Source organism: Schistocerca gregaria, chromosome 3 (assembly GCF_023897955.1).
Source record: "Schistocerca gregaria isolate iqSchGreg1 chromosome 3, iqSchGreg1.2, whole genome shotgun sequence".
Taxonomy (NCBI): Eukaryota; Metazoa; Arthropoda; class Insecta; order Orthoptera; family Acrididae; genus Schistocerca; species Schistocerca gregaria.
The window spans coordinates 328,564,173-328,591,331 of NC_064922.1; the positions used below are offsets into that span (position 1 = coordinate 328,564,173).

General features: G+C 37.9%; 1 protein-coding gene across 2 annotated transcripts in view; it reads left to right on the forward strand.

Annotated features, from left to right (window-relative positions):
• The window catches only part of LOC126354874 (regulator of telomere elongation helicase 1 homolog), a 102,121-nt gene that overhangs the window by 27,972 nt on the left and 46,990 nt on the right, over positions 1-27,159 (forward strand). For both annotated transcript variants that reach the window (XR_007565389.1, XM_050004881.1), the window contains exons 8-10: positions 9,229-9,359; positions 15,871-16,077; positions 22,813-22,975. Coding sequence is in view for 1 of the 2 variants with exons in the window: in XM_050004881.1 (XP_049860838.1) it covers positions 9,229-9,359; positions 15,871-16,077; positions 22,813-22,975 (501 nt within the window). In the remaining variant the exon portion in view is untranslated. The remainder of the gene's footprint in view (positions 1-9,228; positions 9,360-15,870; positions 16,078-22,812; positions 22,976-27,159) is intronic.

The window sequence follows — 27,159 nt, forward strand, 5'->3', positions numbered from 1 at the left end:
ATTAAAAACTGTGATCCAAACTGAGACTCGAACTCGGGACCTTCTACTTTCACGGGCAAGTGCTCTATCGACTTCCACCAGTACCACATGTCCAGGCGATAAGGTACTGACCAAGGTAAAGCTGTGAGGATGATTTGAGTCATGCTTGGTTAGCTTAACCGGTGGAGCACTTGCCTGTGAAAGGCAAAGTTCTCAAGTTTGAGTCTTGATCCAGCATGCAGTTTTAATCTCCCAGGAAGTTTCAGGCAAATGGATTTCTGCACACATATTAATATGTAAACAAGAAAAACAAATAGGCTCTGTATGTAATGGCTTTCTTGTTGATTTTCAAAATGATGAGACATATATGTGAGAAAAAAAAAGTAACAAATATTATGAGAAGGAAAGTTGCTACTCGCCATATAGTGGAGAGATGCTGAATCAGAGATAGGGACAACAAAAAGACTTTCGCAGTTATAGCTTTCGGCAATTAAGGCGTTTGTCAATAATAGACACACATACGTAAACGTAACTCACACACACGACTGCAGTCTCAGGCAACTGAAACCACACCGTGAGCACTGGTGCTGCTGCTCCTTTATTGATTTGGAGATAAGCACATTTTATCTTTAGAGATGGAATGAGATATTGGGTTAGTGCACAAATTTGTAACATTTTCCCATAAGTTTAATAAACTCAACAGGTACACATAACAGAGATTAAGCCACCAGTAATTTATTATCCTTCACTGTTTACAACGGTCTGCTAATGCTGGGAAAGTTTTCAATTCTGCAACTGTAAAAATCACATGGTTTTGAGGTGGAGCGTGTTTTTATCTGGAAAGGAAGTTCCTTCAAGGTTGTTTGTTAGAGAGTACAAAAGCTGAAAATTTGAGGATGTAAGATCAATTTAATAAGATGGGTGCAGATGATGTATAGTGCAGATGATGTATAGTGTTTTTGGGTAGTCTAGCAGAATATGGGTGGTCGTTACAGTGGAGTAGCATCATTTCATTCAGTCGTCCTTGTTCTTGTTCTTGGATTGCATCTGCAAGACATCAAGACTATAAATGTCAGCAGCAGTCTCTTCACCACAGGAAAGCAATTTATAGTACATTATACTGTCATCCTTTCGTGGATGCTCACTGGTCTTCATATTCTTTGCATGGGGGGCTGCTGCTTTGTTTGGTCTGAACCATTCCTTTCTTTTCCTTACATTAGTATAAAGACACCGTTTCTTGTCACCATTAACAATACAGGATAGGAATGGTTTTTGTTGTTCATGAACCAATTGATGATGAATAAGCAGAGATGCACATATGGCCACCCACTGATTTTTGTGATTTTAGCTTAAGCATGCAGTACCCATACACCCAATTTTTGAACCTTCCTCATTGCATGTAAATGTTGCACGATGGTGGAATGATCACAGTTCAACACATTTACCAGTTCTTGAGTACACTGATGTGGACTGTTGTGGATTAATGCGTTTAAATGATCTTCATCAAACTCTGAAGTTCTTCCTGAATGTGGAAACTCACTAACATTGAAACAAACCTCTTTAAAATGAGAAAACCATTTTCTTGCTGTGCTCTGTCTGATGACATTATCCCCATACACAACACATGTTTCTGGCCACCTCTGCTGCTGTCACCCCTCTATTGAACTCAAACAGAAGAATAGGTCGGAACTGTTCCTATTTCTCCACTTGGTACTCCATTTTCTAGCATCCACAGCTCCACTCACTACCTCCAGATGACAAAACGACAATAGATGAATTCAGATAGCAAAAGTGAACTATAAATAAAAAATGACAATCAGGAAATAAACCCATGTTGTTCTTGTCTTCAGTCCAGAGACTGGTTTGATGTAGCTTTCCATGCGACTCTATCCTGTGCAAGCTTCATCATCTCCAAGTACCTACGACAACCTACATCCTTCTGAATCTGCTTAGTGTATTCATCTCTTTGTCTCCCTCTATGGTTTATACGCTCCATGCTGCCCTCCAACACTGAATTGGTGATCCATTGATGCCTCAGAACATGTCCTACCAACCAATCCCTTCTTCTAATCAAGTTGTGCCACACATTCCTCTTCTCCCCAATTCTATTCAGTCCTCCTTATTAGTTAGATGATCTACCAATCTAATCTTCAGCATTCTTCTGTAGCACCACATTTTGAAAGTGTCTATTCTCTCCTTGTTTAAACCATTGATTGGCCATGTTTGACTTCCATACAAGGCTACACTCCAAACAAATATTTTCAGAAAAGATTTCCTGACACTTAAATCTATACCCAGTGTTAACAAATTTCTCTTTTGCAGAAATGCTTTCCTAGCCTATCCAGGCTATATTCTATATCCTCTCTGCTCAGAACCATCATCAGCTACTTTGCTCCACAAACAGCAAAACTCATCTACTACTTCAAGTGTCTTATTTCCTAATCTAATCCTCTCAGCATTACCTGATTTAATACAACTACATTCCATTATCCTTGTTTTGCTTTTGTTGATCTTCCTCTTACGTCCTCCTTTCAAGACATTGTCCATTCCGTTCAACTGCTCTTCCGGGTCCTTTGCTGTCTCTGACAGAATTTCAATGTCATTGGCAAACCTCAGAGCTTTTATTTCTTGTACATGGATTTTAATTTCTACTCTGAATTACCTCAGCATCACCTGATTTAATTGGACTACATTCCATTATTCTTATTTCTCTTTTGTTGATGGTCATATTGTATCATTCCTTCAAGACACTGTCCACTCTGTTTAATTGTTCTTCCAAGTCCTTTGCTGTTTCTGTAAGAATTATAATACCACAGGCAAACCTCAAAAGTTATAATTTCTTCTCCTTGAGCTCTAATTTCATGTCCAATTCTTTCTTTTTTTTCCCTGTATTGCTTGCTCTGTGTACAGATGGTCTAAATCTGGGGATAGACTACAAACCTGTCCCATGCCCTTCTCAACCACTGCTCCGATTTCTTGCCGTTCAACTCTTGTTAATACTGTCTGTTTCTGCCTCTTTCAGAATTCCACTCGAGATTTTTCTAAACCCGTGGATGCTGCAAACATAGGTTCACCTTTCTTAACTGTTTCCTAGGTGAAGTCGTAGCCAGTCAGTATTGCTTCACATGTTCCTATATTTCTTCAGAACCTGAACTGATCTTCCATGAGGTCAGCATCCACCAGCTTCCCATTCTTCTTTTAATAATTCATGTCAGTATTTTGTAACCAAAGCTTATTAAACTGATAGTTCAGTAATATTCACACCTTTCAGCACCTGAGGTCTTTGGAATTGGAATTATTACATTATTCTTGAAGTCTGAGGGTATGTTGCTTGTCCCATACATCTTGCACACTAGATGGAATACTTTTGTCACAGCTGGCTCTCTCAGTGATATTGGTAGTTAATGAGGGAACATCATCTGCTCCAGAGGCCTTGTTTCAGCTTTTGTCTTCCAGTGCTCTGTCAAATTCTTCTCACAGTATTGAATTTCCCATCTCAACTTAAGCTACTTCCTCTACCCTCTCTATAATATTGCCATAGAATTCATTTCCTGTGTGTAGCCCCTCTATACTTTTTCCACCTTTCACATCTCCCTTCTTTGCTTAGCCTTGGTTTTGCATCTGAGCTGCTTCTCTTTCCTCCAAAGGCCTGTTTAATTTTCCTATTGATGGTATCTATCGCTCTTCCATTATGCAAGCTTCTATAGCCTTGCATTTGTTCTCTAGCCATTTTGCACATCCTGTCTGTCTCATTTTCTAGGTGTCTATATCCCCTCTTGATTGCTTCATTTGTTGCATTTTTATATTTCATCCTTTCATCAATTAGAAGTTATCCACAAAACTGCCATCCAGTATCCTTGACATTGATTTGTTGTAAAATCTTGGAACATATTCTGAGGTCAGACATAATGAGGTATCTTGAATAGAGCATGGATTCCGAACACATTGATCATATGAAACCCAACTTACACTTTTCTCACATTACATATTGAAAGCTTGGTATCAAGGCATTCAGGTAGATGCAGTATTTCTTGACTTTTGAAAAGCATTTGAGTCAGTAGCATACCTACACTTCTTATCAAAAGTTTGATTATATGGGGGTATAAAGTGAAATTTGTGACTAAGCTGATGACATTTTGATAGGGAGGATGCAGCATATAGTCTTGGGTAGAGTGTCATCCTCAGGCGTAGAAGGAACTTAAAAGTGTGCCCCAAGGAACTGTATTGGGATTCTTACTGTTCATGTTGTATATTAATGACCTTGTGGACAATGTTAATAGCTACCTCAGACTTTTTGTAGTTGATGCAATTATCTTATAATGAAGTAATGCCTGAAAGAAGCTACATGAATATCCAGTCAGATTTTGATAAGTTTCAAAGTGGTGCAACTTGATTAAAATGCTCAGATATGTAAAATTGTGCACCTCATTAAATGAAGAAATGTAGTTTCCTATGACTTAAGTATTAAAGTGCCACAGTGGAAATCAAACAGCTCATACAAATACATGGGTGCAACACTTTGTAGGGATATGAAATGGAATGCTCACATAGGCTCGATTGTGGGCAAAGCAGGTGGTAGACTTAGTTTATTGGTAGAATACTGTGGGGAAGTGCAATCAGTTAACAAAGTACATTGCTCACAAATAACTCATATGACCCATTCTGTAATGTTGGTCAAGTGTGTGAGACTCATACCAAATAAGACTAACACAGGGGGGATGTTAAACGTATACAGAGAAGGGTGGTACAGATGATCACAGGTTTGTTTGACCCATGGGACAGTGTTACCAAGCTGCTGGAGAAACTGAAGTGGAAGACTTGTGAAAAGAGCCATAATCTAACCTGAGGAAGTCTACTAACAAAGTTTCAAGAAATGGATTTAAACAATGACTCTAGAATATACTGCTATCTCCTATGCATCACTCACATAGGGATTTTGAGGACAAGATTAGAATAATCACAGCACACAGAGTCATTCAAATAATAATTCTGAATGCACTTGATATGTGAATGGAACCGGAAGAAACGCTAATAACTGGTACGATGGAACATACCCTCTGCCATTCACTTTGCAGTGGTTGACAGAGTATAGATGTAGATATAGAAATTCAGTATCTCCTGTTGATGTCCAAGGATTTCTCCTAGTCTTGTGTTACCTGTTTGACTTCTGCTGCCTTTACTATTTCATCACTCAAAGCTACTCATTCATTTTTAGTGTATTTCTTTCCTCTGATTCAGTCAATAATGCTCCTTTTGAAAGCCTCAACAACCTCTAGTGCTTTCAACTTATCCATGTCCCATCTCTTTGATTTTATACCCTTTTGTAATTTCTTCACTTTTAATCTGCTGTTGATAACCAATAAATTGTGCTTAGAGTCCACATATACCTGTGGAAATTTTGCATCTGATCATGAAATTTTCGTCTTACTATTATATAGGGTGATCAGAAGCAATCTGAAAAGTTTGTAAGGATGTTCAAGGGAGATTATGCTGAGAAATAAGTGTTAAGAAAAAAAAAATTTGAAACATTGCACAGTTTTTGAGTTACTTAGTGTGGAAGTTACCCAGTCAGGTCAGTGAACACAAATTCAAGCACTTGCGTATGCTAAAATGTGGTAATGCACAGAAATTTTTGGATTCGTGAGTTACCACTTGTTATAATGCTCATATTACCAGTTAAAACATGCCTTTTAAGGACGTGATAAATTTAAGCTAGGTGAGCAAAAGATCTGTATGTTTGCTTTGAGGAAACCAAGTAAAGAACATGTTTGCTGGCACTACCTCTGGCAGACTGCTTGAATGTGTACAAGTTTCAACCTGACTGGCTAACTTCAGTGCTAAATAACTCTAAAACGGTGCAACATATTTAATTTTTTCTTAATTGTTTCTTAGCACAGCCTCTCTTGCAACGCTGTTACAGTCTTTTCAGACTGTTTGTGACCACCCTGTACAAACAATGTGAAACCTTTCAATGTCATAGTTCTTAAGCCAAATGTTAGTGATGATTAAGTTACGCTCTATGCAAAATTCTACCGGGCAACTTCCTTTTTCATCCCTGTTCCCCAACCCTTATCCTCCTAATATTTTTCATTCTCTCCCTTTTCGTACTGTTGATTTCCAGTCCACCATAATTATTAAATTTTCATCTACCTTCTCCATTAGCTATCGGAATAATTTCTTTTATCTCATCATGCATTCCTTCAATCTTTTCATCATCTGCAGTACTATTTGGCATGTAAATTTATGCTGTTGTGGTGGGTATTGGCTTTGAAAATACTGATAATCTCACTTAATTCTGATTAACAGAAGTAAAACAACTGAATCTTGAAAACTGACATTTAATTGGACTAACAGAATTGATTCATGACTAACATTTAAAGAGAGAGAGAGAGAGAGAGAGAGGAAAAAAAAGCTTCTGAAATTTGATTTTTGCCTCTGTGTCACATGTAAACACTGTGCCAGTAAATTTTCATTATTTTTGAAGTAGTTAGGTTTTGGATCAAGCCTGAAACTGTCTGGAGAGTTCCAAATGTTGCTTTAAAAGTGATGAATATACATGTATCACTCTGAATGTCTTCTACCAAGAGATATTGATGATCTATGCATAGCATAGGTTTTAAATTGTAAGACATTTCCAGGGGCAGATGTGGACTCTGACCACAATCTATTGGTTATGACCTGTAGATTAAAACCGAAGAAACTGCAAAAAGGTGGGAATTTAAGGAGATGGGACCTGGATAAACTAAAAGAACCAGAGGTTGTTCATAGTTTCAGGGAGAGCATAAGGGAGCAATTGACAGGAATGGGGGAAAGAAATGCAGTAGTAGAAGAATGGGTAGCTTTGAGGGCTGAAGTAGTAAAGGGAGCAGAGGATCAAGTAGGTAAAAAGACGAGGGCTATTAGAAATCCTTCGGTAACAGAAGAAATATTGAATTTAATTGATGAAAGGAGAAAATATAAAAATGCAGTAAATGAAGCAGACAAAAAGGAATACAAATGTTTCAAAAATGAGATTGACAGGAAGTGCAAAATGGCTAAGCAGGGATGGCTAGAGAACAAATATAAGGATACAGAGGCTTATCTCACTAGGGGTAAGATAGATAATGCCTACAGGAAAATTAAAGAGACCTTTGGGGATAAGAGAACCACTTGTATGAACATCAAGAGCTCAGATGGAAACCCAGTTCTAAGCAAAGAAGGGAAAGCAGAAAGGTGGAAGGAGTATATAGAAGGTCTATACAAGGGCGATGTACTTGAGGACTCTATTATGGAAATGGAAGAGGATGTAGATGAAGCTGAAATGGGAGATATGATACTGCGTGAAGAGTTTGACAGAGCACTGAAAACCAGAGTCGAAACAAGGCCTCCGGAGTAGACAACATTCCATTGGAACTACTGACGGCCTTGGGAGAGCCAGTTCTGACAAAGCTCTACCATCTGGTGAACAAGATGTATGAGACAGGCGAAATACCCTCAGACTTCAAGAAGAATATAATAATTCCAATCCCAAAGAAAGCAGGTGTTGACATATGTGAAAATTACTGAACTATCAGTTTAATAAATCACAGCTGCAAAATACTAACGCAAATTCTTTACAGACGAATGGAAAAACTAGTAGAAGCCGACCTTGGGGAAGATCAGTTTGGATTCCGTAGAAATACTGGAACACGTGAGGCAATACTGACCCTACGACTTATCTTAGGAGCTAGATTAAGGAAGGGCAAACCTACATTTCTAGCATTTGTAGACTTAGAGAAAGCTTTTGACGATGTTGGCTGGAATACTCTCTTTCAAAGTCTGAGGGTGGCAGGGGAAAAATACAGGGAGCGAAAGGCTATTTACAATTTGTACAGAAACCAGATGGCAGTTATAAGAGTCGAGGGACATGAAAGGGAAGCAGTGGTTGGGAAGGGAGTGAGACAGGCTTGTAGCCTACTCCCGATGTTATTCAATCTGTATATTGAGCAAGCAGTGAAGGAAACAAAAGAAAAATTCGGAGTAGGTATTAAAATCCATGGAGAAGAAATAAAAACTTTGAGGTTTGCCCGTGACATTGTAATTCTGTCAGAGACAGCAAAGGACTTGGAAGAGCAGTTGAGTGGAATGGATAGTGTCTTTAAAGGAGGAGATAAGATGAACATCAACAAAAGCAAAATGAGGATAATGAAATGTAGTCGAATTAAGTTGGGTGATGCTGAGGGAATTAGATTAGGAAAAAATAAGTGATGATGGTCGAAGTAGAGAGGATATAAAATGTAGACTGGCACTGGCAAGGAAAGCGTTTCTGAAGAAGAGAAATTTGTTAACATCGAGTATAGATTTAAGTGTCAGGAAGTCTTTTCTGAAAGTATTTGTATGGAGTGTAGCCATGTATGGAAGTGAAACATGGACTATAACTACTTTGTTCAAGAAGAGAATAGAAGCTTTCGAAATGTGGTGCTACATAAGAATGCTGAAGATTAGATGGGTAGATCACATAACTAATGAGAAAGTATTGAATAGGATTGGGGAGAAGAGAAGTTTGTGGCACAACTTGACCAGAAGAAGGGATCGGTTGGTAGGACATGTTCTGAGGCATCAAGGGATCACCAATTTAGTACTGGAGGGCAGCGTGGAGAGTAAAAATCGTAGAGGGAGACCAAGAGATGACTACACTAAGCAGATTCAGAAGGATGTTGTTTGCAGTAGGTACTGGGATATGAAGAAGCTTGCACAGGATAGAGTAGCATGGAGAGTTGCATCAAACCAGTCTCAGGACTGAAGACCACAGCAACAGCAACATGCATAGCATATAATCATGTGCCTGATTTGTGATCTATGTTACAATGTAGTTCTCTCTTGATGAAACGGCACAACAGCCCAAAAGAAATAAATCATGTGATAAGGGTTATTTATGAATTTCACTATTTGAGAATATTGATCTGTGTGTTTATAAAGCTAGCAGGCTTTGAAGTGTTCAGTAGGAAAAGATTGAAATCCCCTTTTATGGTAAATTTTGAATAATTTTTATATCACTATTGTTGTTTTAGAAAAATGTCTTGGTTTTTGCACTTTATTTCCCATTGATAAAAATGTAGTTTGTGATTGAGTTTTTTTCAGCTTGGGTTTTAATCATGGCACAGATTACCACTTTCATCTCTTTTAAATTTTAAAGCACTATGTTGGTCCTTGTGTCTGTTAGTATGTGACATAGTCACATGCATATGTTGTGTGAAATGAGTCATAATGTAATGTTACCCTTATTTGTAGGTCTTTATAACTTATGAGGAATTCAAGTCGACTAAGAGTAAGACAGATACTTGGTTATCTAACAGAACAACGAATCTGACAAGTAACAAGGGAAAGCAAATAAATTATTGGTGCTTTAGTCCTGGATTTGGGTAAGTGTATTAGAATTTTTCAGAATAATTTGCTTTGCGAAAAAAACATCTTTTAACATTTGGGATTTTATACCTGTTTGGTTGTTTTGTCTGGCTGATTTTTAACTCCGAAGAAAGACATTTTGTGCTAAATGGATTTGTACTGGACACACCCAATTAAATATCACTGATGGCATTTTGTGAAAGACTGATCCAGAACAGTTTAGGTTTATCTGGTTAACATGTAGCCCTTTTGAGGCAGACGTGGGTGGCAGGAATTGGGTGTGCCCTTGGCAGATAGTTCACTTGAAGTGGTTTAGAGGAACCATGGAAAACCTATATATGTATTTGAACCTTGCTACTTTTAAATAGAATCTAGTACCTTAACTGCAACTGCACTAACTTGCTTCATATGTCTCCTTACAAAGGGGTAGGGAGAGAGAGCAGAGGGAAGGTGGTGGGGCTTGGGGACCGAGGTAAATGTCAGTGATTCAACAAAACAACAAGAGGGAGGGATGTAATTAGAGATTTAAACATGTACATCAGGCTGCAGAAAGCTATTACATGTTTGTAAAAGCCTCTATCATAGCTGTCATTCTGTAAGTGGGCATACATGTAATCAGCCATCAGTTATTTCATGCCCTCTCTTCGTGTGAGATTCCATGTAGCATTCTGCATTAAACGTTAGTTCTCTTGATGTGTAGAATTTTGAAGAAACATGCTGATAGTCATTAATTACAGTAAAATATTCAATTTTGAGATATTTGCAAAATGCTTTATATTTTAAGGAAAATTTGCAAATATTTTTATCTTCATAAATATGCTCTTACACCCTTACTACTGAGTGATGTGCAGCACTATGTTATGAAACTGAGCTCTTAAGTTGAGAATGTTGTTGTTGTTGTTGTTGCTGTGGTCTTCAGTCCTGAGACTGGTTTGATGCAACTCTCCATGCTACTCTATCCTGTGCAAGCTTCTTCATATCCCAGTACCTACTGCAACCCACATCCTTCTGAATCTGCTTAGTGTAGTCATCTCTTGGTCTCCCTCTACGATTTTTACTCTCCACGCTGCCCTCCAGTACTAAATTGGTGATCCCTTGATGCCTCAGAACATGTCCTACCAACCGATCCCTTCTTCTAGTCAAGTTGTGCCACAAACTTCACTTCTCCCCAATCCTATTCAATACTTTCTCATTAGTTATGTGATCTACCCATCTAATCTTCAGCATTCTTATGTAGCACCACATTTCGAAAGCTTCTATTCTCTTCTTGAACAAACTAGTTATCGTCCATGTTTCACTTCCGTACATGGTTACACTCCACACAGATACTTTCAGAAATGACTTCCTGACACTTAAATCTATACTCGATGTTAACAAATTTCTCTTCTTCAGAAACGCTTTCCTTGCCAGTGCCAGTCTACATTTTATATCCTCTCTACTTTGACCATCATCAGTTATTTTGCTCCCCAAATTGCAAAACTCCTTTACTACTTTAAGTGTCTCTTTTCCTAATCTAATTCCCTCAGCATCACTTAAGTTAATTCGACTACATTCCATTATCCTCGTTTTGCTGTTGTTGATGTTCATCTTATATCCTCGTTTCAAGACACTGTCCATTCTGTTCAATTGCTCTTCCAAGTCCTTTGCTGTTTCTGACAGAATTACAATGTCATTGGCAAACCTTAAAGTTTTTATTTCTTCTCCATGGATTTTAATACCTACTCTGAATTTTTATTTTGTTTCCTTTACTGCTTGCTCAAGTTGAGAGTAGGGGATTTGAAATTGTTCTCTGGCCATTGTGTTGGAGTTCATTCCACAGCATCTCTGAAAATGCTTGCAGCCACTACTGGCCTGGGGGATTGTTTCCAGAATACTTACTTACTTACTTACTCCTTGGTGCTACAGCCCATGTAGAGCCTTGTCCGAGCTGATGATCACATCCCGATCCTGACGATTTTCTGATTGTTTCCTCTGTCTCCTGTTTCCAAAATGATTTTTTTTAATTTTTTTTGTTCATTCTGGAAACAATCCCCCAGGCTGAGGCTAAGCCATGTCTGTGCAAAATTCTTTCATCCAGGAGGGCTAGTTTCATGACGTTTGCAGGAGAATTTCTTTGAAGTTCCGAAAGAGATGAGGTACTGGCAAAAGTAAAGTTGTGAGTCTGGTTTGAGAGCTGTGCTTGGATACTCAGTCGGTAAAATGCTTGCCTGTGAAAGGCAGAAGTCCCAGGTTTGAGCCACGGTGACATACAGTTTCCATCTGCCGAGAAATTTATGTGTGTGCAAGTTCTGCAGCAGATTGAAAATACATTCATGAAGCAACAGTTGTTGTTTTGAGGACATAAGTATTTTATTAATTTCCTAGATGAGAAATGCAGGGTTGTCCAAGTATCTATTTATAGCTATGGATACATGCTTGTTCCATGTAGTGTCTGGCCTTGTGCTTGATGTGTATGACATCATTGTGCTTAATGTTTATGACGTCATTGTGCTTAATGTTTATGACATCATATCTTCTGAACTATGTCATACTGTGATATAACATTATAGGTACAGGGTGAAAGTTACTGAACTACATGAAATAAAATCATAATAACTTCTGAACAGTTTGCATTAGGATGTTCAAACTGCACGGTTGGTCGCAGGGCATGATGAAAATTAGTAGGCGCTGTATGGTTTGGTTTATTGGCCAAGCTCACTTTTATTTGGATGGGTTCGTCAATAAGCAAAATTGGAGCATTTGGTGGACTGAGAATCTGCTTTTCATGATTGAGAAGTCTCTTCATCCTCAACAGGTGAGAGTGTGATGTCCAGTGTCCAGTCACAGAATAATTGGTGCGATATTCCTTGGTGGCAAGGTGACTTCTGAATGGTATGTGAAGGTTTTGGAAGACAATTTCATCCCCATTATCCAAAGTGACTCTGATTTTGACAAGATGTGGTTCATGCAAGACGGAGCTTGGGCCCATCGAAGCAGGAGAATTTTGGATGTCCTGGAAGAGCACATTGGGGACCGCATTCTAGCTGTGGGGTACCCAGAGGTGAATGCCATGAGCCTCGATTGGCTGCCATATTCTCCAGATTTGAACACATATGGCTCCTTTTTGTGGGGCTACATTGAAGTCAAGGTGTACAGCAATAACCAAAAAACCATTGCTGAGCTGAAAACAACCATTCAGGACATCATTGATCGCATTGGTGTTTCAGCACTTCAGTAGGTCATGCAGAATTTTGCTATTCATGTGCACCACATCATCACCAATGATGGCAGGCATATAGAACGTAGCATAACCTAATTTGAATATCTGTAATGATGTTTACATGTTGAATAAAGTGTGTGCGCACTGTATTTTGTAACTAATTTATGTTTTGTTTTCATATAGTTCAGTAATTGTCACCCTGTACATTCAGAGGCATACATGGATACTATCTGTGAAATTTATTGCAAATAGCTTTAGTAACAAAGAAGTAATAAATTTAAATGTCATGCTTGGTGTGACAGATTTTCACATATCTCAATTTTTATAACATCACATCTCCTTAACTGTGTCACACAATGATATAATGTTGCACTTGCACTCAGTGGTATTTGTTTGTACTGTTTGTAAAATATGTCACAAATACAGTTAGTTGTAAAGAAGCTATAAATTATAGCATCATGCCTCATGCAGTACTTATGCTGCATGAACAACAAAATAGTAGTAAGCGATAAATATTTTTCATCATTCTTATGCCCACAGCAGTTGTTGCCTGACAGTAGGGAATGTGCGTACCAAGTTCTGTGAAATCAGTCCAGTGATTCAGGTGGTGATGTGGAAAACACACACACACACACACACACACACACACACACACAGAGAGAGAGAGAGAGAGAGAGAGAGAGAGAGAGAGAGAGAGAGAGAGAGAGAGAGAGAGAGAGATTTATAATATGTTTGTATTTAATTTGTTTTGGTGAACTTACAATGCAGCTGGAAGCATATCAGATAAGTGATAAATCTTGTATGTAAAACAAATTTGTGTAGGTACATAGCGAGCCCATAGTAGTGATAGTGAGTCATAACAACATTTCGTGATGACAGTCAGTAAATACAGTTCATTTAAATTATGCAGGGAAAAATAAAGAAGAGAAGAGATACTCTGATTTGTTCTGAAGCAGTATTGTAAAATTATCTTCCAGTTATCCAATGGCTTCCAACATACTAAGATTAAACGATTCATAGATATGGCACTATCACTCAAGATATGAACAACTAAAACTAAAAATCCAAGATCAACAGTTCCAGACCCTCTTTTCATCTCTTCTGTAGTTGATGTAATAATTATTCGTTATAAGTTCTGTGCCCCTTCTTTCATGTTTCTTCTAGTTTATATGTGCAATCTCATGATCCTCCTATCTTATATTTTTTTGTGTGAAGGAAAATGGATTCTCTCTTCTTTATTGAATGTTTTTTATTATATTACTTTACTGATCATTTAATATTGTGTATTAACCTACTCTCTCTGTAGTGCTTTCTAAATTGTTCAGTGTGAAGTTTCTCATTATGTGTGCTGCGCTGTATTTTAATTTCAACAAAATTGTACATTTAGCTAGAATGTTCAGTACAAGGCAGTTGGTAGAAATTCTCAAACAGCATTTTGTGAAACTGACAAGAAGGTAATGTACCATGCTGTGTGTGTGACTCATACACTAATAAAAAAAGAAAGTCTTGTGCCTAGCAGGCTTGGACAGATTCAAATGAAATTGTTCCACTTGAGAAGCTGTCATATCATAATGATTTCAAAATTACATTAAAAAAAAACCCAAGTTAGTAGAAAGTAAAATTCTGTCAGAACTGGGAACATACACACCTATATCATGGAAAAATTATGCAGCCATTGAATGATCTACTACCGGTAGATATTGCAAGCAATATGTGATGTCCAATGAATCAGTAGCTGCTTAGTCCAGGCTGATCTCACTATGCTTGTTGGGCTATATTAGCCATGTCTAAGCTTGAGGAAGGTAGTCTATGGACACAGGCCATCTCTTGTATTGATGGACTATTATAAAATGTTATCAGAAGTGTGTGGTGTATCACTGCTGTTATCTGACCACTAACCTGAAGTGATAAACGATATCTCTGTAACTAGGAGTAACACAGTTATTTGACTCGGTTGTTTGGTTTTGTATCCTCTAAGCAATAGGTACATAGCTTTTAGGCTTCTTTACAATATTACATACAGGGGTTGGACAGAAATGTGCAAACACCTCAAGACAAGCATGCTCGACATAAATGTAGATGCTAATCAAGCTTACAGGTTGCGCTTTTGTTTTTGACCATGAAGGGCATCTGCACAATGAGCAAAATACACAGCAAGTGTCAGTTGTAATCAAAACTGTGTTCTGTGTAGTCGTGGGTACTATATCGTTAGAGCTAAGTGTATTCAAATGTGGGCAAATATTTGGCACGCATATAGTGGATACTTGTGTAACCAAAGGAGTTGAAGGGGGTGTTCGGTGCTTCAAGAGGCACTGTACTGAAGATTTGTACCACATGCAGAAAAGCATCATCCACTAAGCCACATCACAATTGGAAGTATGTGTCGAGTGATCCTGACAGACAGTCATTGAAAAGGATGTGACAAAAATGAGAGTATGGCAGCTGCAAAAGTTACTGCAAAACTGAATGTGGCACTCACAAAGCATGTCAGCACCAAAAAACTGTGAAGGAAGCTCCATAAGCAGGGAATTGCAAGGCAAATTGGAATTCCAGAACCACTCATCAGTGATGCAGAGGACTGTAACAGGAAAACATTGTCTCATAGCCATAAAACATGGACTGTGGAGCAATAGAAGAATCTCATTTGGTCAGATGTGTCTTGTTTCACAATGTTTCCAACTTCTGACCATGTTTATGTATATTCCGAGAGTGGAGCATGGCTGGGATTTAGTGATGATTATTTGAGCAGCCGTATCATTCTATGGTCCCCATAAGTACTCTGCAAACTCAACATTACTGCCAAGGATTATGTGACCAGTTGGCATGACCAGGTCCATCCCATAGTAATTCTGTGTTCTAAGATGACAGGGTCCTCGTTCACACAGCTGGGATTGTCCATGACTGGTTTTGTGAACACTAGCATCAGTTATTACATCTCCCCTGGCCAGCACAGTCACCACATCATGCTATTGGTAAGTTTTTGTGGTCTACTTTAGAGAGGGCAAAGTGATTGATATCCACCTACATTGTCATTATCTCTGCTGCCTCTGTTCTGCAGGAAGGACGTGCTAAGATTCCTTTGAAAACCATACAGAACAAGTATTTAACCTGTCTGAGATAGCTGTAAGCCGTTTTGAATGCCAACAGGTTTCCTACACCGTATTAGGCATTGTAATGTGTTGTGTTTTTGCTATTTCCATATTTTTGCCCATGCCCTGTAAAATTATTGAAAGTAAATTAATTACTGCTGATTATGAAATAGGAATAATACTGGCATAAATTGTTTTATTTCTGGTACTTAATTTGCATTTATTTTTTCCATAATATAGGATGCAGGCATTGGTGGAGCAGGGTGCTCACTGTGTAATCCTCACGAGTGGAACACTTGCTCCTTTGAAGCCTCTAGTGTCGGAGCTGTCCATAGATGTTCCAGTGAGGCTAGAGAATCCACACATAGTGACTCCAGACCAAGTGTTTGTTGGCATTGTACATACAGGACCAGATGGCCATCCACTCAATTCTTCTTTTAACACACGGTAATGTATGATGGACTTTCTTTGGATTTCCTGCAATGCATCAACCACCAAGTGGTGGAACATGTCGCTCAGCACAAAATGCTTGAATTCAATGGCTGCTTCACAACCTGTACCATCTGGATCCCTCACCCAGCACTGGCTGTTCTGTTCTATGCAAATGAGAATTACCCTTGAAACACATGCTTTGCTCATGTAATCGTCCTTGCCTCAATTTCCACTAACCCGTTGCACCCACACAACAATCTCCTCTTCCTCTGTCCAACCACCCCTTCCCAATCCATGCTTTCACATCATCATCACCACCACCAACACCATGTGCTGCACAAACTCATCTGCTCTGGTGCCTGTGTCACACATTCCTATCCCTTACACCTGCTGCCTCCCTGTCCCACATTCCTATCCTGCACACTGGCTGCCTCCCTCTGACCTGTCAGCTACCCCATCCATACTTGCCGTCCCACTTCCTGCATCCCAACCCACAAAACCTCTCACCCCAACCCACCTGCCAAAATGCAGTCCTTTCATTGTGTGTCCTGCTGGGACAACGCAGCTGCACAAATAGTGTGTGTGTGTGTGTGTGTGTGTGTGTGTGTGTGTGTGTGTGTGTGTGTGTGTGTGTGTGTAAAAGGGGGGGGGGGGTGCAGAGGGGGATGCAAACTGCTTACATATTTAGATATGTGTAGCTAAATGATGTTGCTTTCCTCTGATTAAAATCAATCTCGTTTGAGTTTTGAAAGTATTATTTGCTGAATCCTTCAAGCGGATATATTTGCTTGAAACTCAAGTTCTCCTCCTACATATGGCATGATACTTTAATTGCTTAATATGACTGCCAACGAATAACTGCAGTTGTTTACACTTAAAACTTTCAACAAAGTGTAGGGAGGACTGTGTTGACCTGAATTGGTACTGTTTATAAAAATTTCCTGTTCTTTCACAGAGATTTACCAGAGGTATTAATCTGCCATTGTAAACTAACATTCTTTAGCAACCCCCTTTCTGACAGAACATTGTCAAGATGTAAGCAGTATGTTAAAACATAGAACTTTCTTTCTCTCTCACCTTGTTCAGCCTCATTCAGCTCAGATAGTTAATATTTGATGCTCTTATTTTGTCAGTTGTGGAAGCTAGCTATGTTTTATGTAATCAAACTAGTAGCTAAAATGAATAATTATCTCAGGCTGTACACCGTACAGCAGTGTTGAAGTTGAAAGGACAGTTCTACATAGGAAGAAATGAAGCAGACATTAAAAGTAGAGATTACTTTTGTAAATGAATGAGCACTGGGAAATTATGTAGTAATTGTTTATAACTGCTTTCCAATAAACCATAAAGTAACTATTTATAACTGAGTAATTGCAAAATCATTTATTTTCAAGATAAGCTGAAACAAAAAAGACTATTGAAATTATACCTTACAATTTGAAATATAATACTATTGCCTCATCCCAATTATACCAAAACAGTGAAATTTCAGGTTTTCGGTATATGGGTTATCGAATCTATCAAACACATTTAAAAATCAAATATGGTAATTTAAGAAATTGATTGTCTGATTTACTGTTAGCACAAATGCTAATGTTAGGATATTAAATTCATAATAATATACCTGTTGTATTGGGTGGGGGGTAAGGATAATTGCACATTTTTTGTTCTGAAATTAACAACGTATGCTGAATTTTGGCATTCATACTAAATCAGATGAATCTGATGCCTATTCCACTTTCATTGCTTCAGAATAAATGATAAACTACAAAACAAAGGTTGAATCAATAATACAACTGTAAGCAACCAAACATACCCAAAGAAACCTTCAATCTGCATGAGAGTCCTCTTCAATAAATGGTTCATCCAATGTGTGACAAACGGTTCCATCACTCAACAGATTTTGGTAGTATTCATATTATTCTCAGGTAATCATCTGTTTCTCACGCATTATGAGCAGATCCTTTTTAAGTTTTGCTGCTGCCATGGTAAGTTTTTTTTAGTATGCCCTGAGAATAGACGTATTTGCTGCAGATCGTCGTCTTTCTTTTTAAGCTTATGTCTCACAGCTGTGTTTACTCTTAGTGCCACACTGAACGTGTAACAAGGATCACCTGTTTTAGTTATTTCAGAAGTTTTGGCCATTTATTTTTGTCTCATATCCATTTCTTAACAATTACTATACAGGAATGCCTCTGGATAATTTGCAATTATTAATATTACATTTAGATATTATTCTGTTGCTCAAGAAAATTAATGAAGAATATTACTTCAACATGTTGAAGAGGCTATTCCAGCAGTCATTGATAGAACAAGGTGCAACCAACTGCAGATTGTGGCACTTTGGAGCAAATGATGCCTGTTGTCTGGTCCGAGGTATTTCTTGGGTCATTCCAGCAACTAGCAGGGTAGGTTGAGAAGACAAGTCTGAACATGGACTTTCAACAAAGTTTACAAATTGCAGCATTGTCCACATAACTGATCATGTCCCTTTGTTCTGAGTCGAGTGGAAAACTTGAACTGGAGACTTCAAAGGTTCTGTGGCAAGTTAGGCTGCGACTTCCTGGACTTGCTCTATAGAATTGGTAACGGTAAGGTCACCCTAAATGCATCAGGTGTGCCCTACACATCAGAGGTTGCTACTCAAGTAGCTGACTATGTGTGGTGTTCACGCAAGGGTTTTTTAGATTAGGCGACTCTCCATCCAATCCAGATAATGGTAGCTGTAGGAAACTGAGAAGTATCATTGTCCCATAAGCATCCCACAGATGAGAGTATTAAAATCCAATGGTAAACTGTTGAAGCAACTGCAACAATGTGCCAGAGTCTGAATTACTCATGAGAAGCAGTGAAGCTCACATAATACTAGATACAGGAAGTTGGTTGAAACTTGAAACTGCTTGTCCCGGCAGAGGTTCGAGTCCTCCCTCGGGCATGGGTGTGTATTTGTCCTTAGGATAATTTAGGTTAAGTAGTGTGTAAGCTTAGGGACTGATGACCTTAGCAGTTAAGTCCCTTAAGATTTCACACACATTTGAACATTTTTGATTTTTAAAACTTGAAATTGATTGGAGTGAGATTTTTGGGGCAAATGGGAAATGGAGGTGGTGTATTTGCCACAGTAGACAAGAAACTCAAATCCACCAAGATAGAAATAGAAGCTGCATGTGAAATTTTTTGGTCAAGACTCATTATCAGAGGTGGGCAATAAATGATAATTGGATCCTTCCACAGCAATTACACCTGACCTCTTTGAGGATGTTCACATTAAAACTGGAATCAGAGATCATGATGTGGTTTGGCAACATTGTTTACCAAAGTACAAAGGACAACTAAAACAAGCAGAAAGATATGTGTGTTCAATAACTAGATTAAAATCAGTAGTGTCATGTCTCAGTGAGGAACCTGAAACTTTCAGGAAAGGGCAGGAGCATGTGGAGAAATGCTGGCTCAAATATAAAAGAACGGTGGACCTCACTCAAGGTAGATATGTACCCAGTAGAACAGTCCACAATGGGAGGGAACCGTCATGGTATACAGTCAATGTAAAGAAACTTCTAAAGAAACAGAGATTACTGCACAATAGGTGTAAAACGAAGCATAGAGCTATAGATAGAAAGATTCTGAATGAAACACATTTGGCTGTCAAGAGAGAATGTGTGATGCCTTTAATGACTACTGTTGCAGAATATTGTCAAATATTTCACAGAACCTAAAGAAATTCTGGTCATGTGTGAAGGTCGTTAGTGGCACCAAAGTCAGTGTTCAGTCCCTGAAACGCTTAACTCAATTTTCAAATGTTCCTTTACAAAGGAAAACCCAGGAGAATTGTCCTAATTTAATCCTCGCACCACTGAAAAGATGGATGAAATAAGTATAGTGCCAGTGGTGTTGAGAAATAGCTGAAATCGGTAAAATTGAACAAAACTCCAGGCCCCAATGGAATCCCTGTCAGATTCTATACTGAATTTGGGGCTGATTTGTTTGTCTAACTATAATCTATCATAGATCCCTTGAACAAAAGACCGTGCCCAGTTCTTGGAAAAAAACCACAGGCCACACCTGTCTACAAGAAGGGTTGTAGAAATGATACACAAAACTACCATCCAGCATCCTTGACAATGATTTGTTGTAGAATCTTAGAACATACTCTGAGCTCAAACGTAATGAGGTATCTTGAACAGAATGATCTCCTCATTGCCAACCACTATAGACTGCAAAAACATCGATCATGTGAAAAACAACTTGCAATTCACGTGACATACTGACTGCTTTGGATCAAGGCAGTCAAGTAATTGCACTATTTCTTGATTTCTGAAAAACTTTTGACTCAGTACCACTCATGTGATTATTGTCAAAATTATGATTATATGGAGTCTCAAGTGAAATTTGTGACTGGATTGAGGACTTTTTGCTAGGAAGGATGCAACAAGTAGTCTTGGATGGAGAGTTATCGTTAGATGTAGAAGTAAATTTGGGTGATCCCCAGAGAAGTCTGTTGGGATCCTTGCTGTTCATGTTGTATATTAATGAACTTGAAGACAATATTAATAGTAACATCAGGCTTTTGCAGATGACACAGTTTTCTATAATGAAGTACTATCTGAAAGAAGCTGCATAAATATTCAGTCAGAGCTTGATAAGATTTCAAGGTGATGCAAAGATTGGCAACCTGCTTTAAATGTTCATAAATGTAAAATTGTGCACAAAAAAGTAGTATCCTATGACTACAATATCAATGAATCACTGCTGGAATTGGCCAACTCATGCAAATACCTGCATGTAATGCGTTTTAGGGATATGAAATGGAATGCTCACATAGGCTCTGTTTTGAGTAAAGAAGGTGATAGATTTAGTTTATTGGTAGAATACTGTGGGGAATCTGCAATCAGTCTACAAAGGAGATTGCTTACAAATCACTTGTATGACCCATTCTGTAATTTTGCTCCCATTCTGCAATATTGCTCAAGTGTGTGGGACCTGTACCAAATAATACTAACAGGGGATATTGAATTATACAGAGAAGGGCAGCAAAAATGGTCACAAGTTTGTTTAATCCAAGGAAGAGAGTTACATAGATACTGAAGGAACTGACCTGTAAGACACTTGAAGATAGATGTAATCTATCCCAAGATAGTCTATTTACAAAGTTTCAAGAAATGGCTTTAAATGATGACTCAAGGACTAAACTACAACTACCTACCTATCACTCAAATAGGGATTTTGAGGATAAGATTAGAATAATTACTGCATGCAAACGGCATTCAAACAATGATTCTTCCCATGCTCCATACATGGGTGAAATGAGAAGCCACCCTAAGAACTGGTACAATGGGAACTATCCTCTGCCATGCATCTCATGGTGGTTTGCAGAGTACAGATGTAGTTAGTTGTTTGTACCTTGTTGTTCTACATATTTACTTAGGTGTCTTTCATCCTGATTGCTAGCATCTGTGTTACTATCTAGATTAACAACACAGTCATCATCAGAGATGATTGTCCCAGTACAATTTGAAGGTTGAAATTTGTGAGATGACACACAGAGATCTAATACTGTGGTAGGTGAACCTCCAGTAGAACTACAGTTATCTGAAGAACGGAGAATTTTTTTTTAGCTGCGAATGGCATGCCTGTTTATACTTTTCACAATTGAATAACAAAACAACATACTTTTTCTAAATATACTCTCATACTCTGTAACTAACAAAATGTTTCCTTATACCTAATGAATTAAAATTTGCCAAACCTTTCTCATGATGATGCTGCGGTTTCGTATATGAGGTTTTTGTTGCAGGATATTAGAATCATTCTGCTTTCTTTATACATCTCCTAGACCAGTCTAAGTATTATCATTCTTTTGCTCATATTATGCAGGGTTACTGCTCACCACAAAAGAGTTGCTTACAACGCGCAGTCTTACTCCCAGCAACAATGCTTAAATGCAGTTTTGTCCAGTAATGAAATGATGTAACTGAAGACAAAATAGGTGGTCGTAATCACTTGAAAGAAAATTTGTTGGACATTTAATCAATGTATGTAGCACATTCATGGTTGCACAGCACACTGAGGACTTTTACCAGAAAGTGAAAATCGCTAATAAGGCACATTTGCTGTCGTAGCATTAGAGAGCTCACTCGTTTTATACTTAAGTGATAATGGACATTGAATTTTGTCATTCATTACAATGACAACTCATTAGATATTTTTTCAGAACAAAGAATATGAAAAATGAAATTCGTGATTGCATATAAATGGAAATAGCCATTTTTGCACATTTGTGGTTTTAAGCATGAGAGTGACAATGTAATCTCACGTCCTCAAATAAGGAATGTCAGAAATATTTATCAGTGTATGTTCACTTCTGTTAAGTGGGCAGCCAAATGTATGGAAGGGAGGAGGAGAGACCTAAATAAACCAGTGTATAAGAAAATTTTTGATTTCCATCTTTTTATGCCAGTTGTTCAGTGTTAAAAAAGTCCTATATTTGTAAAAGTTCATTTCTTTTTCTTTTCTTAAACCAAATGAGCTACTTTCTGTACCCATCATTCTATGTCCATTCCAATCAATTTTCGTATTGTGAAGCATTTGTATTTGCTCTTTTTTTTTCTTCCCTTTGTCTTTATAAGGACTATTCTCCTTGTCTCCAATCATTTCTGTAGCTTATGAAGGTCATAAACAGTAATTTGATATGTGTTAGTGTTTTAATACTATCTGGTGCAAATGTACTTAATATCTTGGCATGATTTATAGGAATGATCCGCAGTATATAACATCTCTTGGACGAACAATTCTTAATCTCAGCCGTATTATTCCTGGTGGGCTTCTGGTCTTTTTTCCCTCATACCCAGTGCTGAAGAAATGTCAGGAAGAATGGCAGCTGTCAGGAATATGGTCGCAGATATGTGTCTCAAAGGTAAACTACTGTGCTTCTCAGTGCACTGTGTGTTTAACTTTCATGACTGTAGACTTGCTCTTAGCATTTGTTTGGAATCGATAAACAAAAGAAATTATTTGTCAGTGTTAGACTTAAATTGTGAGCTTCCAGAGAAGTGCATAATAAAAGGTATGCAGACAAACTGTTTTGTTTTATCTCATTTTTCTCTTTGTGAGACAAACGTTAATTGTTGAGCATTTCTAACTACTTGTGAAACAGTGCAGATTGTTAATAAGTGTTCATCTGTTAGTATAATTGTTTTGAGTCTCATCATGCTTTAACTAAACTACTACAGTGTATGTTATCTGATGCTTGTTCATGTTAAATGAAGGTAGCAAGGAGCATTTTCAAAGAAAAGAAAAAAAAGTATTATCTTCACAACAGTAACATCTGAAAGTGTAAGACAGTAACTTCATATGGTTATGGTATAATATGTCAAAGACTTTTCAAAAAATTCAAGACAAGCAGTCTAGTTTAGTTTTGTGAGGGACTATCTATCTAAGTAGGGAAGATCCTGATGTGGAGTGGTTGCTTCTACTGTAGCTTGAAATTTGTCATCATGTTTTATTGCCAGCCAACAATGTGGAGTATTGCTTTTAGACCACCGCATTTAAACATATCAAGAACATGAGCTTTTTTTCCCACTGTTAAGTCTGATAGATAGTGTCTCATTCGCTGACTACAAACCAAGCCATTGAAACTATTGATTGGCACAGTGAGAACCCTCTTCAGCCATTATGTGAATTCAAAATGTATTTCCTCCAGTAGATCCCTTGCTAAGCATATTTTATATCTGATATCATTCAAGAATTCACTGAACTACCGATTTGCAATGAAACCCACTTTGAAATCATAAGTAGTCATTATGACACTGAAATACTGCTTTTTCAAGCAATTGATTGACAGCAACAGATTATTGTGTGGAGCACCATAGCAAGGGGGCATCCACTGTGTCTAATAGATATAGGTTGTTTATATGTGCAACAGTGCCCTAGTTTGGATGGTGCCATCATATGAAAGCACAGTAATGAGTTAGAATTCTCAAAACCAAAACTTAAGTCACCTTTGTTAAATGCCCAGTACCTCAGATAAATAGTCAATCAATAGACACCAAATGGATTTACAAAAATCTAAAAGCTATCTCCAAAGACACATTTTTAGATACCAAGCTGCGCCCATTAGCAGTGCGTTGTCATCTGCTAGAGTGCACTGCAAAAGAGCAGCACTGTGAACTTCCTATAAAGTTGTGTGTTGTGTGTTCAAGTTAAAACACAAAACATGGCTGGTAGTTAAAGGATGTGCACAAACAAATGGTTGAAACTATGAAGAGACATATACCTCAATAATATGCCACAATTCATTAATAAATCTGTTTGGTTTAACTACTAAATACGACCTAGACATAGATCATATAGACATTGTTACAGCATTCCTACAATTCAATTCGAAAGATTGCATTTATGTCAAGATCCCAGAGATTGACTTTGATACTTGATATGTTGAGGAAAAATGGATCCTGAGACATAAGAAAGCAGTTTATGAATAAAAACAAGGTAACAATAAGTGGCATGTTGAGTCAAGTGGAGCACCTTTGAACTTGAACCTTTGAACTTATCGGAAGAATGAAATAAATAACATACTAATTGTTATAATTTATGTTGATATTTTTATTTTCAGCAATAAGCAACAAGAGAGAGATAGCTTCAAAAAGAAACCTGAAGAACAATTTGAAGTGAAGAGGCTAGAAGAGTGTCAAATTGCTTGGGCATAAGAATCGCAAGAGATCATGAAAGGGTACTATTATGTATTGATCAGGTTCATTATATAGAAAAAATCCTTAATAAACACAAGACAAAGGATTGCACTCAAGTGTTGACACCTGTAGACAAGAGAGTACTCACCCATGATAGGAGGTCTAAGATAGATGGAGAGAGAACAGCCATGGTAAAAGTTCCCCACAGAAAAGCTATCTGCTGTTTGATGTCTGCATATACAATTGCAGCTGTAAGTCGATTCAGCAGTGATACAGGCGGTTAAAAGAATTTGGAGATACTTGAAAGGGACTGAGAACTTGAATCTGCAGTTCTCTAAGAAAGAGAACTATAGTGTTTCTGCATTCAGTTTTGCAGGCTGGTCAGGAGACATAGAGGACAGGAGGGCAGTGACTGGTTTTCTGTTTAAATTGCAAGGAAGTGTAATTTCTTAGAGCAGGAAGAAATAGCCGACGGTAGCTCTTATCAATTTTTGAAGCTGAATACTGGCACTGACTTGTCAAGAGACACACTGGCTAGAAAGGTTCTTAAAAAAAAAAAAAAAAAAAAAGCCCAAATAAACTGTATTGTGACAATAAACATGCAGTGGAAGGAAAAACATATCAATATCAGATACCATTTTATTAGAGAGAAAATAGATGCAGCTCGAGTTGTAGTACAACAAAACCTGATGGAACAGATGCTTATTTTGACTGAGTCATTCTCAATAACACATCATCATCATCAAATGATTAAGAAATTTGGAATAGTATGAAGTTTGTAAGGGCCTTGATTCTAGCAGGTGTGTTGTAAATGAGAATCTGTGCCTTTGCTGATACATATTTTCTTTGCTGTCAGTTCTGTGAATTATCTATGTTTTTTGGATACATGTGTTCTGTGTTTCTTGTGTCTGCATTAATGTAATAAAATGTTTCTTGTGTATTGCTTCAAACCATGATCACTTTACTGAAAATTAAAGTAAAAACAACAAAAACAAAACACAGAACTATTGCATAGTTATGTTACTCACCATATAGCAGAGATGCTGAGTTGCAGATAAGCACAACTGTTAGAAAATGAGCTTGCGGTCACCAAGGCCTTCATTATTTTACTGACAGGCAGATAACATCCAGCCGGCCGCAGTGGCCGAGCGGTTCTAGGCCCTACAGTCTGGAACCGCGTGACCGCTATGGTCGCAGGTTTGAACCCTGCCTCGGGCATGGATGTATGTGATGTCCTGAGGGTAGTTAGGTTTAAGTAGTTCTAAGTTCTAGGGGGCTGATGACCTCAGAAGTTAAGTCCCATAGTAATCAGAGCCATTTAGATAACATTCAGAGAAAAGTTAAAACATTTTATATTTACATTTCAGTATTTTTTTTTACATTGGTTGGCAACATGAAGAAACATTGTGAATTTAAAGTACAGTGCTACTGGAAGCTTCTAGAACCCAATGCCATTTCTCGTTTTCAGTTCCATGGAAAATAATGGCAAATGGTGAAATAGTTTTGAAATGTCATAACAATTGTTTCTGGTTAGTCTTGTTGTTAGTCAGTATCTCTTCTGGCTTTGTTCAAACTGAGACAGTATGTGATTTTGATCTTTTAGAACATTACTTTTTTGTACATATATGTGATTTTGAGGGTGGGGAGGAGGAGGAGGATGGGGGGGGGGGGGTGCTGTTGTTGATTTTGCCTACTTGGTGGGTGTGCCATAGCCATTAAGGCTAATTGGTTTCTCCCACATTGAAAATGTGCAGTGAAAGTTTTATGCTGATATTCTAGGTGGTGGTAGGAATCTTGCTGGTTAGTTGTAACTACCATATTAGGAATGAAATTGATATACATGTAAATAATTAAAACTTTGGTCCTATGTTGTGATGAGTAATTTCTTGAGATTCACTGTTGACTCTTTAAGGACGTAAAAATTCTTATCTTGTAGCAAATAATACACCAAAGCTATTTGTGAGCAAAAAAGTGAGAAATTTTTATCTTCAATATATGAAGTACCTGATGTTTGAAGAAAATAGGATAGTAAGAAGAAAAAGTGTGTTTGTACTAAAAGAAAAAAAAAATCATTTATGATGGGTCCTTAAGAAAGCTTTTCAAGTGGGAGTGGAAAACCTTAAATAAAAGAAGGCAACAGCAAAGTCTGATCTCATGCAAAGCCTACAAAATGCTGTTGAAGAATAGTTGGTTGAAAATAAAGTGGCTGAAGTGATGAGATATGGGGCAAGACAGAGCATTAGTCAAGCCAAATTTGTGCTGCAGAATTGAGTTCCATTTGCTACCTGCTGAGTTCTGATATGCTGATTAGGTGATAGTCGCAATTGCTCAGCTGTTGAAACCGGCAGACTGATAATGAGGTAACTGAAATATGTGCATTGCACTTTATCTCAAGTACATTATTATTTAT